Genomic DNA, 14,750 nt, shown 5'->3' on the forward strand with positions numbered 1-14,750 from the left:
TATAAAGAAATGTTGCCAATTTATCTTGCTTTTCTCCCTAACTATAAAAATAAGTTTTAAAATTAATATCCTATTTGTTACTTTACAAATATTTCTAAACATATTGTGCGTCTAGAATTGCACTTTGCACTGAGCAAACTTCCTAACCTAATAATCTCTCCCTACGAACTTTATAAAATCTCCCCAAATTTGAGGCAAGATAAACATCTGGCAATAAAGGTATGTTTTCAGTAGTTTATCTTGCTTTTCTCCCTAACTAGAAAAAGTCAAGTTATGAAAAAAAAATTTGTTACCTTACCAAGCGTTATAAACAAAGCACACTCCTTTTCCTATGAACAGGAAATATGAAAAGGAGTCCTATGAACTTTGTCAAATCTCCCCAAAGTTGATTTATACTCAATCTGGTAACAATATATCAATGCCATTCCAAAACAAACTCTACGCAGCGTCCTGTGTAGTTGTAGCCCACTTATGCATAAACAAAATGTCTTCTTTGGAAAACACATACTTAAATTAGGTAGCTATTTACTTATCATTATAAAAGCAAGTTAAACATCTAATAGCTGTTTTTCATTTCCTTTTCTCTGTAAGTATAAAAAAGCAAGTTTTGAAACAAAAATCCCTTACCAATCGTTGTATCAATGAGCACACTCCTTCTATTGTCCCTAACCTGATACTGTCTTCCACGTGTAAAATCTCCCCAAATTTGGGATCTATTCTCCATAAAATGGCAACAATATATCAATGCCAAAACCTACGCAACACAGCGGTTCTATGTAGTTGTACCTCAGTCATGCATAAACGAAATATTTCCGTAATTCGTCTAAAATCTCCCCCAAATTTGAGGATCTATCCTCAATCTGGCAACAATATATCAATGCCAATCTAAAACAAACGCTATTTGGCGGTGTTACGGTTGATTTGACGCGCGCGGGACACGGTGTCGACAGATAAGAGCGCGGGCGACACTAGCGACATCATATCGGACTCGAGCGGCGTGGGCACCAGCAACTCGGACACGACCACGTGCTCACTGCAGGCGCTCGCCACCACCGTCGTCTGCCTGCAGCCATACGAGCCCGCCGCGCCAGGACACCTGCGGCTCGCGCAGGGCGACATCATTGAAGGTATATATTATGTAGTAATACTAACGCTACTCCCCGACTTCGCACGTGAGCAATTATTGTAGGGAATTCTATTTTGTTTTTAATAAAATAGAATTTTTGATATCGATTCATTACTAACGGTATTGTAGGGAACTCTATTTTTTTATTAATGAAATATAATCCATGTTATTCGCTAAGCTTTTTTCTTTTACGAAATACATAGAAAACACCAAGACAAGCATTCATACTCAAGAAAACAAATGTTTATATCGTTCGAGGAAACGAACCCGCGACCATCGGTAGTAAAGCTAAACCATTAGACCACCGACGCCGTCTATAATATAGCAACAAGAAATAAAAGTATCTGTTTGATTTGTAACTCCCCTAAAATTGCGCTTGTTTGCGTCAGGTGCGCCGCAAATTCGCTTGACCCCTAAGCTATAAAAGATAATTATTTCTAATAATGTTGTTTTCTAGGGTATTGTGTAGTTTATTAATATATTTAAACGGGTTTTAACACGAATAATTTTATGGCAAATAAAAGTATTTACCTCTCTCTACGTTTAAACTACTCCAGTGAGCTCATGACCACGGCTAGTGGAATCTAGTCGAAACAACGAAAATTATTCGTGTTAAACCCCGTTTAAAATTAATAATGTGTACTAAACGCGAAAGTTTAAAAATAAGTATAGTGTTATTATGTGGTACCAGCATTCTAAGTTCATTACCCTCGAATGACTAACTACATCAAATTCATTTCTATAACTTTATTAGTACGCATACTAATATATACATACATTCAGTGAATTAAATATTAACCGTACGGATGAAACAATTTGCACCTATATCATGGTCATTCATTACGTGGAAACCATTTCACAATTGATCAAACATGACGCAGTAACATGTGTTGTAAAATATTTATGGTATAAAAATGTATTTTATTAATTAGTAGTAATGTGACTTTGTCGAAAGAAATATTTACCATACAGCTTTAGTGTGTTGTTGAAGATTATTTCTTAAAAATCGAACAATGTTATTTTTTTCTCGATTATATTAGGTATAGTATAAAGTTGTGAATCGGGATTGCACCAGTTGAACATAGAGTAAATTGTTATAGATCCTTGTTATGTTTATGGTGCATTTAGTTAAATAGGTGATATAACTGAAAGGTATAACAGGAAATATTAATTTTAGTAGCATAGTTGTGTAGATAAGTAATAAGCAATAATAAAAAGAAAAGCTTTGCTAATGTTACAGCGCCATCTAGTCCCAAACTTTTTTTGTAGTACATCCAAAATCATAACTTGTACTATGATAAACTTAAAAAAAATCCAAGACATATTATTGAAATTCATAAAAATGTTACAAATTGAAATAAAATTGAAAAAAATGTTACAAATCTGATTACAGAAATCTGTTTAAATTCATTTTAAAATTAATTTAATGTTAAATTAATTTAAACATTAAACATTTAATTAATTTAAAAATGAATTTAAACAGATTTCTGTAATCAGATTTCAATGATATTATTATTTAAATTAAAAAATTAATGTATACAGATTTCTGATAGAGAATATCGAATAATATATAAATATATTTAATTTAGGTATAGTTATTCCAACTAGCACTACATCAATCCTATAAGCAGAAAATAACACCTACCAACTACAGCATACTACTATAATATTTTTTCACGTAATAGTTTTGTATAAACAGCTTTTAATGTTTGCAGTGGTGGGCGCGACTGACGACGGTCTGCTGGAGGGCGCGGTGCGGGGGGCGGGGGGCGCGTCGCGGGGGGCCGCGGGGCTGTTCCCCGCGCACTGCGTGCAGGAAGTGCGGCTCCGGCAGAACAACGCTCACCTGCACCAGGTATTTTAGCAGCTGTGATGAGGCCACTATTTATTATTGTATTCCATTGTAGCAGTCAATAGGTGGAAGGAAACATTTATATGTCGCATCAGTATCTTGATCCGTTATTGTAGATGGATGTTAATACTAACGACGAAGACATCAAATAATAAACGATATATTCAGTAGCTCTAATCGGCTACTATCTATTTTTATACTCCTAAAAGAACCCCTGAACCGCCGAAAAAAAATATTTTTTTGCCAAATTCTTTTTTTATTATTTTTTTGTAATGTGGCATTAAAGAATACGTACAACCCAATTTTAATAGCGATTTTAATTTATATGTGTATATTAAATTATACTATAGCTAGTATACGAATACAAATATTTGTATTGTGTGCGAATGGAACATACGATTATTTTAAAGGAAAGCAAAATGCTAAACTGCTACCGAGGTCAGCCAACAGCTAATTGGAAGTTACATATTTATGATGATTTAATATAGTATTTTGTATCACCTAATAAATTTTCTCTTAACTTCCAGGTGCTTTCGTCAGGACCAATCCACCATTCTAGAGTAACCGGCAGAAGAGAAATGGCATTAAGCAAAACGTATAGCGCAACAGCACCTAGAATAAAGAAAACGTAAGTTGCTTTTTATTGTCATTATAACAGCCCAGTTTATAATCTTGATTTGACTGTTACTAATAATCATAACAATAATATTTATTTATTTATTTATTCAAGTAATCATGATTCAGATTTTTATTAGTTACATTAATTAATTAATTAAACAAAACTACCCAACCTGCACCCTCCTAAGGGTGTAGACGACCTGCAGACCTGCAATATTTTAATACCTATACGTATTAAAATATTGATAGAAATACTTAAATGTATTTTTGTAGTACATGCAAAAAATTAGAACTTCATATGCAAATGTTTATAGCTTGCTAGAATCGAACCCGCGTCATGTCAGTCGTCATGATGGTGTGCTAAATCACAAAGACCGTCGTAACTATTTATTATTTAAATACTTTAATCATTTACACATAAATTAGCGGTGACTAAAGTATACAACAAGTTATAAACAAACATTTCAACAATGAAGATAATCAAAACAAAAACAGACTGAAACATTCTGCAAACATTTGCAGTCTGCTGCTCGTAGATATCGACGTTTTATTACGCGTAGTGTAATAGTATTTAACTGTATTTATTAGTGGTCCATTCACACAAGAATAATTCACGTAATAATATCCATGTATTTAGTCAAAGACACGTTACAAAATTTACTCGCTGTGAATAACATCGCCGTACTAGAGTCAACATGCACGAAATTATTTATAGGAATCATTTTGCAAAGGTTATTATTGTCATGAAATTTTTCTTCATTTTATTTCTGTTTTTATTAGTTGTAGATATTTGTCTTGTTTGCTCTCAATAAGATTAAGAAATAGTAACATACTACTGAAGTTGCTTCTGTATCACCAATTTCATCCGGTGCACCAAGTTCACCAATTTTATGGTTCGGTTTGAAGTTTGAAGTATCGTGAGAGAATGCATTTTACTATTTTTTGTGTCCACTGATGCGCGTCATTACGCGTAATTTTCATATCATTAAAATTTCTTTTATATTCCATATATTTTATTTTCAAAGGACACGATTAAGATTTATAAATTACAATAAGTCTATAATTATCTCTTTGGTCCATAGTCACATTTTGCAATGAGAATAGATTATTACAAAAAGGCGCTAAAGCATGTACATTTGAAAAACCGCAGGAATACGCGAGCTGGCGGCACACGCGCACACTTTGTTTAAATTTACATGCACACCCTTTCCCGCGTAAAACAGCGTACGTGTAAAGGCAGGTATTAACGCATTCAAGGTTCGCGGGAGGGCGCGCTTGTTCCCGCACGGTGGTGTTGCACCGCGCGCGGCGCGGGTTCGGGTTCGTGCTGCGCGGCGCAAAAGCGTCGTCACCACTCATGGAACTGCAGCCCAGCGAACGATGCCCCGCGCTTCAGTACCTCGACGACGTCGACGTCGGCGGCGTCGCCGACCGCGCCGGCCTGCGCAAGGGGGACTTCCTAGTTGCGGTAATATTCATCGCTCTTTTATTCATACATTTTTTCGGACTACTGCTATTCGCCGCAGCTGGCCTTTACAGCTTCCGAGGATGATAGTATGCTAATGCAGACTTGTGCAGATAGCCCTCCAAATCCGCGGAATGATGTATCGAGTGGCTGAAGGCCTACTCCTGCTGACTACACATTGTAAAATACACGTAAAAAAGTAAAATATACTCTAGGGTCTGTGATATGTTATGTTACAGTATGCATCGAATATTCATATTAAAAATATTCTTCAAAGTATTAATCCAAAGGTAATCTTGAGGAGCTACAGATATCATGTTCTTAATATTTTCTACAACATAAACTTTATAATCTTCAGATAAATGGTGAAGATGTGTCGGCGGCGTCGCACGAGCACGTGGTGGAACTAATACGCAGCTCTGGTGCTCTCGTCTCCATGACTGTTGTCTCGTTGAATAGCACGCCTGGTGAGTAATAATTGATACCTATATATTTCAATAAAAAAAAACAAGAAAATCTATTTTTAACAGTATTAGCATGAAAACTTGAATTTAGCTATAAAGAAAGAAATATATAACTATTTTGTGATTTCAACCTACACCAAATTAAAAAACTGCGTTTATAATCATATTAATAAGAAGACATCTATTGTTAGAAACACGTGCACAACAGTCCTTTCCGTTCGCCAGCAGCTCATATAATCCCTTATTTTTCAAGTCTACTACTACCCACTACTCTTGAAAAACTGGTAGTAATAACAATATACTTTTTCAAAAGTTGTATTATTTCTTCGCTACCTCTTTATTACCAACATACTTAATATATTATTAACAAAATGAATGTTTGTGCAATCGGTAGGTAACAACGAGCCCAACACGTGTACGGTACCGACGAGTAAATCCCAGAACCAGCTGTCCAGTTCAGGGCGACCGTACGCGGCCACTCTGCCGCGGAAAGCAGCCGGTGGTCAGTACAAATTTATTTTTTTGTTTAATTTCAACGGCAACGCGACCAAACGCTGCTGCCATCTGATGGTAACTGTCAACCTGACAATTTATATGATTGACGACCGGTATTGGTCTTCATACTGGCTGGGATAGTCGACGAGATTCTTTTCCAATAAATTTTCTTTTTTTATTTAAGAAATTTGCTGCTTGTTGAGCAAATAATACATTGAGGTGCTTGCTATTTTCTTTTTTTTTTTTATATTTAATTTATATAATTAACACCCACTGAACAGTGACCCTTATTATTAATTCATTAGTGTATAAATGTTGCCATATAATTGTACAGGCCGCAGCCCCGCACCAGCGCCGCCACGACGCGACCCGCGCACCACGCTGAGCGTGGGCCGAGCGCGCGCCAAGTCCATGGTTGCCGGACTCGGTATGTGTTTTTCCTCCACTCTGTACCGATCTCTTCCTCTCTCCTCTTCTCTGCTCCAATGTACTTCATCAAATCCTTCTTCACCATGCTATACTATATTTCATGGTTAGTCGTAAGTGTATACTGAATTGAAGAGAAGCAAATTCGATTTTTTTTTTTATCATTATCGCATAAATATATTATTTATGTAATATGTGTCATTTACTATAAAAAAAAATTATAGGTATAGAATTGTATGATTATGTATAGTTTAAATGTATTTGCAGAGAACGGCGGTGAAAAAGAAGAAAGTTGCGAGCCATTGAGTGTGGCTGGTAAATCTTCATCGGCCGAGTCTGTGCAACTACATGGCGGTAGTAATTGTAAGTTTTGTCTTCTTTACTTCAATATAATGACCTTATCACTACCATAAATACTACGCAATGTACCATATTATGGCTCTACCTCCCTGGAAGCCATCACGTTAAATTCCTGGTGAATTTACCACGATAGGCTAACGAGACATGACCTCATACTCATCTTATCATCCTCCACTGGTGTCTCGCCAGCGTATATATACTCTAAGCGCAGGCGAGATCACCATTCCATTTAATTCCTTAAAATAATGTGTATGTGCAGGCGGAACTCCCGTGTCGGGCACTCCGGTGGCGCCGCGCACGGCTTCCATCCGGCAGCGGCCCGCGTCCTCGCGCATCACGGCCGCCGAGCTCGAGGAGCTGTTCCAGCGGCAGGCCGACGCCGGCGCGGACACTGACGCACTGTGAGTACACACGCTCCACCCCACCCCATCATTACCAGCACAATACACACCGACGGCCTTGCTTTATGAGTACTTACTTACTTACCATCAGGTGGTCCGTCAGGTTGTTTTCCATTCCAATAACCTAAAAAAAGAATGAATGTAAAAGCAGAAGACGATTGAAATGAGGTGAACTGTGTCAGAAATTATATGCTGAATACATGGATCAGATTTGGAGCGATATTTGGTCTTCTTCAAATTAAATACTACCCCACAAACAATGGGATGTAGGCATGACAATAATGACAAATGAATAGTTTATAATAATATTAATATTTATTGCTTCTATCAAGCCAATTCACGGGAAGCGGTTGTTAATGCGAGATTAAATAAATTTGAAATTTGTGTACGGCGCAGGGGCGGACCGAGCGCGATGATGACGCGGTCTGCGTTCCAGGGCGGGTCCAACTCGCCACCGTACTCGCCCGCAAGGCAGCGCGTCTACGCATCCGTCGCGGAGATGAAGCGCTCCAGGGGAAAGGTACGCTCACACATACACACGTGTATACATTGTTTAATGTCATACCCATATAATTTTATTTTCTTTAAAAGAACAATCGATGGCGATTCTAAAATGAGCACATAAACTCGTAGATATACAAATGTTTAACTAACTTTGTTATAGGGTTCTATAACATTAATCAAGAAGATTCAAATTCCCCAATAATAATGTAGTTTTTCTCATATATCTTTCATATATGGACAGCCTTCAGCTACATTTTTTTATATGTATATATACTAAAGTTTTTGTTTAACAAATGGGAAACCGTGTTTTATTGGCTTTAAAGAAACCGACTCGAATTCTAACGAAGGAATTCGAATTCTATTCTTTAAGGTATGAAAACATCCCAATAATGAAATTACGAAAAGACTTTAATGCTAATATATTAAGGTTGATTTTTAAAAAAGTAGACACAAATTGCATTAATTTGTTTTGATGTAGGGAATGTCGTCTGGCTGGTCATGTCAGTCGCTGCGGCGCGAGTTCCACTCGACGCCCGACCTGGCGGCCGAGCTCGCAGCGCACCCACCACGCACGCGCTCCAGCGAGGACGTACACGGTACGTGTTACATGCTATATGTATGATATATCAGCACACAGAGCTATGCAGTTTTAGCAAAGTATTTGATAAAATTATAAGTAGATACTGTTGAAAATTAATAATTGAGAGGCGCGCATATTTTAAAAACCCAGGACAGCCAAATAACTATTCAGGACTTCCCAGGACACTTCAAAACCTAGGACATGTCCTAGGAAAACAGGACGAATGGCAACTCTAATGTAGTGTAATAAACATGAACTAATTAAGTGTAGTATAGTAATCTACTGTGTATTTTTTTGTGTAACTCATAAGTTGTATGAGATGAAGTGAAACCACTAATTTAGTCGTATTCATGGATATTTTATTCGGAATAATTTACAATTCAGTAACGTACTTTAACTTTCCATTAGTATACTATACAAGTTGGCGCGTAGCTGTTTTACACGAATGATGTGTGCTGCTACAACGTGATTAACTAAGGACTGGTTTAATTTATAATAATGGATATGGAACACTGTGCGGCGCAGGTACGTCGCGCGTGCCGCCGCCGGCGCACCCGCCGCCGCCGCCGCCGGGCGCGGGCGGGCCGGCGTCCTCGTTCCGGCCGGCCGCCGCCGCCAAGCTGTACGCCGCGCCGCGGGACCTCGCGCCCGTCGCCTACCGCCCCGCCGCGCCCGCCACCAACACCGCCGCCCCACCCGCGCCCGCGCCCGCACACAACCACCACGTCAGTACACGCTTCGATTGATCATAGTACCTACCTTTACACGTACCTGTGGTATAATAGATACTGTTTATACACCGTAGTCATATTTATTATTAATCTAGCTGTTTGACGTTATAGAAAAACACAACATATTAAATATATTCCTCAATTACCGTATTTTAATACAACATAAGCTTCTTCAGGCGTGAATCGGCTTACGGAGGACATATTTGAATGCCTCGGTGGTCTAGCGATTTAGCACACCGCCTTACTGCCGATTATCACGGGTAGTATCTAGTACCTAGTACGTTAAGCTAGATAAAGCTTGTATAATACAAGCTTTATCTAGCTTAACGTGGGTCTAGATGGCGTGGTGTGAATTGTCCTGAGATTATTATTATTATTATATTATACAGATTGTGCATATATGTGCACATAGGAAAGAATGAACATGTAAATGTTGTCTACATTTACATGTTGTTTACATGTTCATTCTTTCCTATGTGCCAATACCACGTCAGTACATACTTCAATTGATAATATTACTTACCTTTACACGAAACATTCTTTCACGTGCGATCAGGAGAGCGTGCGGTTTAGCGTAGAAAAAGCAGCTCAAGTAATCGTGTGTGATTGCATTTTATTATTTTTGTATAATCACTCCGCGTGCATGAACAGACAATTTCCTTTTAATCACAATTTTACGTATTAAAAAATATTCAGTGAACATTCACAAAGACGACTTAATATCTACGATTCAACGAGCATAGTACAGTATCTGACAATATATGTAACATATTTATAAAAGCGAATGTATAATAGAAATACCGTATGAATAAAGGCAAATGTATTTGTAACGATGTTGCGGTTGTAATATTGCAGCAAGCCCGCAAGACTGCGTCGCTGCGCGCGTGGACGTCGGCGGACGGGCCCGCGCCCGCGTCCGGCGCCGCGCCCGCGCCCGCGCCCGCCGCCGCCTCCGCGCCGCACTATGCGCAGCCTATCATCGCGCACAAGGGCTTCGTCCGCCAGGTACACGCGCACTGCAGTATACAGGGATACTCGTAAGAGGCCGACATGTTAGTGCTACTCAACAAACGTTCCTGTAATAAATCAGTGGATTAGTTGGCTCTCGAAATGATAAAGACTTCTAGATATTATAGATGCTTTATATATATATATCAGCTATAAATAGGAAAAAAGACGAAGGAAGAACTATAATTAACAAAAAATTACATATTCAGGTTAAATTACAAAAGAGTCTGCGACGGTCTATTGCCAATAGTCACCCAGAAGTTAAGTGGATACTTAAAATGCTTTAGAACGTTGGACGTTGGGTCCGTCTTGTAAATTCTCTACCATATCTTGACGACCTCGTGGTCTAGCGGTTTAGCACACTGCTTTACGTCCGATGCTCGCTGGTTCGATTCTTGGCACAGTGCAAATATTTGTATTCATGAGTATAATTGTTTATATCGGTCTAGGTGTTTTCGTTTTTTTTTATGTATTTATTTACAAAAAATTTAAGTATTTATATCAGTTATCTAGTACACATAACACACTCTACTTACCGTGGAACTCGATGGCGCTGTATTAATTGTTATTTATTTCTATCGTCGCCCTTCATACTAGAAAATAGCAAAAATAGGCGAGAGAACGGTACTGGCTGACATCTCTGTATGTCAAATTAAAGTTAGAGACATAAGTAACTAACGTTCCGGCCGTCCGGTCCACAGAACTCGACACCGGCGCCGCCGATCCCGGAGCCGGACTACAGCATGTCCGAGTCGGACGACGACGACCGCAAGCCCAAGGAGCCCCCCGCTGCGGAGACCAGCGCCAACAGCAACACCAGGTACCACCACTTGTTGACTATACTTCATTTGATTGAACTAAGTGGCTTAGGCTATATTTGCGAGTGTCGTGTCGTCTATCACTAACGTTAAACAAGTTTTATTATATTTGTAGGTGTTATACACAGGGTTTTTTAAATGGATGATATATATGGTGGTTTTTTATATAGATGATGATAGCTCAGTAAGCCCATCGTTGCAGTTTTCACCAGATATTTATCACGAGACCGCGTGGAGGTCAACCCGACATGGTAAAATTGCTAGCTATGATGTCATTAAGGAGTAGGAGGGTTAATACTTGTTAATATGTTTGATGTGTGTGCAATGAATCATTTACATATTCTATTTATTGAGCGAAGCGTAGAGCGATCTTAGAGATCTGATTTGCACTCTTTGTAACGATACTCCTCCGAAACGGTTTGACGGATCTAGAATTTTTTTTACTCTTTTAACATGTGGCCTAAATCATTAGTATTGTGATATAGACAGCGTAACTTACGTAGTGTTAGCTATTTAAGAGATAGGATAATTATAGCCAAATTCAATCAGGCAGTTGCCGCAGGATATACTTAGTTTAATTATAAAGTTAGTAATGTTGGTAGCACCCTCAGACACAGATATGAACAGACGACATGCAAAGGGCAGCAGCTACCCCTCCCCCCCCCCCCTCCAGACTAACACTCTCCCCTCTCTCTTCCACAAGAATCGTCTTGTAACTTGTTATATAGTTATATCCTGATAGAATTCCGATTTAGGAATTCTATATTTATTTAATACAGACTTTGTAAAAATAATACCATTTTCAGGATCCCATCCCGTACAAGTATTTATGAAAATTCCGGAGAAAAATTTTACTATTAATTTCGAAACACTAATTGTAAAGGTACCGTTCATTTTGGTTTTGTGATGGGTTCTTATGCTGCTTTTAAATGTTTACCATCCTCGTCTATAGCTGAAACGAACATCATTACAGATTCTTTACCATAAATATAATAATGAACTCCATATTATTCTAATTCGACGACCTAGATTCTCCACTTTCTGATGGTCGCAGGTTCGATCTAAATATATGAATATGTATAACATATGTTTTAGGCCCAAACATCTGTTATTTCATTTATATTCATGAGTGTATTTACCTATTTGTAATAATCTAGGTATTTTTCTATGTTCATAATTTTAATTATTTGTTTACATTTGTTCAATAAAGTTCATCAATTACTTGTCTAGTATACACAGTACAAGTCCTGCTTAGTTTGTCATAATTGTCTATGTCATTAACTTGTTACAGTTTCCATTTTATTGTGGTTTTCTTTCATTTTTTACACTAATTTCGGAATAAGCAGATTGTCTATTCTATTAATTGTCACAATTTACGTTCGAATAATGATCATATGGGCTTATTAAAAAAACGTCATGTTTGTCCATTGTGTCTGTCGGTGCACTATATTTACTGTACTACATTATCGCTATCAAGTACGATATCTGACCGTATACCCTCACTTCCAGCGGCAGCAGCTCCGGCTCCAGCTCCATGCAGCACTCGTTCTCCGTGGACGAGATACAAAAAATCCGCACGAGGCTCAAATCGTCCAAGTCGTGCGGCGACGAACTCGCGAGCGGCGGCGAACGGGACGACGGCGACAACTCCTCGTCAGGAGTCTCCTCGGACCAAGAGGCTCACGCGCGGCCGCCGCGCCGCGACAAAGTATCCTTCTGCAGTTCCGTCACGGTCAAGTCGTCTAATGACGTCATCAGTACGGAGCCCGTGCACTCGTCGTCTGAGAGCTTGGTCGCGCCGCCGCCGATGCAGCGCCACAACTCGCTGACACGGAAACGCGCGACCGCTGCATTGCTGCGCGGGTCGGTGGGCGCACGTGGCCGTTCTGCTGCCGAACGACTCGGCGTGGACATAGACAATGCGCCGGGCCGGCGACGCGCCGCCGTGTCGCTGGCGGAGCTGCCGCCGCCCCCGGAGGAGCCCGCCGCCGTACAAGCGCCCGCCCCCGACCCCCCCGCGCCGCCGCTGCTCGCGCCCCCGCCGCAGTTCAGTGACCGCGTGAGGGTCGTGTCCGCGTTACCGAAACAGCTCGCACACCTGCAGTAGAGGCCGCGGCAGAGTACCGACGCGTCCACATCGATACGTACGTAGCAGCAATGGTCGCGTAGAAGCAGTTCCAAGACTAGTACAGACTACTGCGTCGTAGCGATGGACGCGTCCGCAGTAGTAGCCGCACTGCTATAGAAGTCTATATACACCCAGCGTTACGCTCCTCCGGGAGCGAGTGCATTTGGTATATGCAACGCCGCAGTGCCGACCTTATGAACCGTAGCGTAGCACCTTCCCCTCGGAAGCCACGAGTACGAAAACGTTTTGTAATCGAGCGACTAAATGAAACCAAAGATTTATAGTATTTATTGTTGAGGAGTTAACATTGATATAGTTGAATATAATTTTTATACATTCCCCTATTATAACTTAACACTGTTAGAATTATTTTTAATACGTATATATATGTAGTCTCCGATGTGTCAAATATGTTATTGTAATTATATCGTTCCCTCTACTTGTTTAGTTCTGTATTATGTTGTTTCCTCCTGTTACGACGCAACCGAGTGCCATCGTGTCTGTTATTAAAATATTTTTATAATATATATATTATATATGAAATCGTCTGTAAATATTTTTAAATAGCTACTTTGTAACGAAGCAAAAGAGTGGACTGCGCGCGTATATAACAAAAAATCCGGCCAACATATTATATATTTAAAACAGATATATATCTATTATATGAATAAAGAGAACTTTATTGAAGATTTATATTATTTATATAGGTACACGACATCCGCGTCGGCCAACGAAAATATTGTTTCTTTCATACGTCCAAAAAGTGTGCGATCGCGCCGGTCCACTCTCGCCTTCACACATTCAAAGATTACTTTAAGGCTCTAAAGCCCTTTAACTATGTGTTCTCATACAAGACTAGTGTTTATTATTATTGTCAAGCGCACTATCATTCGTCCATTCCATCGTATTGTAAATTTTATACTAATCGAACACATCCGTGCATCATCATTAGGTAGATATAGCTATATCACAACCGACGAAAAAGTAATGTAACACCAATATTAACTTTTTTATATTCCTCTATCAATTTTGTATCTTAATGTAAAGAGAATTAGGTACATTTGTCGTTTACATTTCGGACAGCAGGAACTAAAGAACAACCCGAATTCTATACGTCGACATTGTATTTATACATAATACGTTCACTGTATAGTTATTGTCAAAGTTTCCGTTTCAATATACTGCTTATTTATATCACTTTTACGAATATGACTTGCTCTTTCTTCGTTGTTTCGTTTTATGAAGTTGTCGTCGTATAGTGTCGGTGTTGACGCTGACCGCAGTACGCCTGCCACCCGCTTATAAAGAGCAGCCTAACTAGATAGACTTTAATTCTTCGTTTTGCCATTGTTAATAGATAATTAAAAACTCGAATTCGTGCTGTTTTGGCTCGATAGTGTTAAACAAGGAATGTAAACTTTACAACATCAAAATATGAATATAATTATAATTCCTTTTTATTGTAAATGTTAAAGTTCTAGTGAATTTTAAACTATAGCGTGATTCGAGTGTACACCGCCGCGTCTATTGACTTGAGCCTTTAATATAATTAGCACAATGAAATTAATTTTTATTATCGAATGTATTATTTTGTTATAATCGTCTCGTCATTATGTTAAGTTGTATAAATGTAATGTCTACTTAAGGCGTAGCTAGGTAGTGGTAATTATATTAGGGAAATTCGATCGTAGAGAATAACTGGCGATTAATTGGAAGCGGCGGGGCTTCCGATCTCTGCCGATTGATTCTCGGTCTACACACAATTGCATTTGTT

At 39.1% G+C, this 14,750-nt stretch overlaps 1 protein-coding gene across 1 annotated transcript in view; it reads left to right on the forward strand.

Annotated features, from left to right (window-relative positions):
• LOC131853163 (SH3 and multiple ankyrin repeat domains protein 3) overlaps positions 1-13,843 on the forward strand; it is a 219,184-nt gene extending 205,341 nt beyond the window's left edge. Inside the window, exons 11-25 of the mRNA XM_059203987.1 lie at positions 951-1,127; positions 2,842-2,981; positions 3,506-3,606; positions 4,854-5,064; positions 5,420-5,528; positions 5,920-6,027; positions 6,355-6,447; positions 6,714-6,809; positions 7,066-7,207; positions 7,604-7,727; positions 8,190-8,307; positions 8,817-9,016; positions 9,878-10,027; positions 10,732-10,850; positions 12,358-13,843. Coding sequence (XP_059059970.1) covers positions 951-1,127; positions 2,842-2,981; positions 3,506-3,606; positions 4,854-5,064; positions 5,420-5,528; positions 5,920-6,027; positions 6,355-6,447; positions 6,714-6,809; positions 7,066-7,207; positions 7,604-7,727; positions 8,190-8,307; positions 8,817-9,016; positions 9,878-10,027; positions 10,732-10,850; positions 12,358-12,955 — 2,486 coding nt within the window. The 3' untranslated portion in view covers positions 12,956-13,843. The remainder of the gene's footprint in view (positions 1-950; positions 1,128-2,841; positions 2,982-3,505; positions 3,607-4,853; positions 5,065-5,419; positions 5,529-5,919; positions 6,028-6,354; positions 6,448-6,713; positions 6,810-7,065; positions 7,208-7,603; positions 7,728-8,189; positions 8,308-8,816; positions 9,017-9,877; positions 10,028-10,731; positions 10,851-12,357) is intronic.
• The last annotated feature ends 907 nt before the right edge of the window (positions 13,844-14,750 follow it).

The sequence above is a fragment of the Achroia grisella genome, unplaced genomic scaffold, assembly GCF_030625045.1.
Source record: "Achroia grisella isolate CSIRO2021 unplaced genomic scaffold, CSIRO_AGI_Agris_v1 utg900, whole genome shotgun sequence".
Lineage (NCBI taxonomy): Eukaryota > Metazoa > Arthropoda > Insecta > Lepidoptera > Pyralidae > Achroia > Achroia grisella.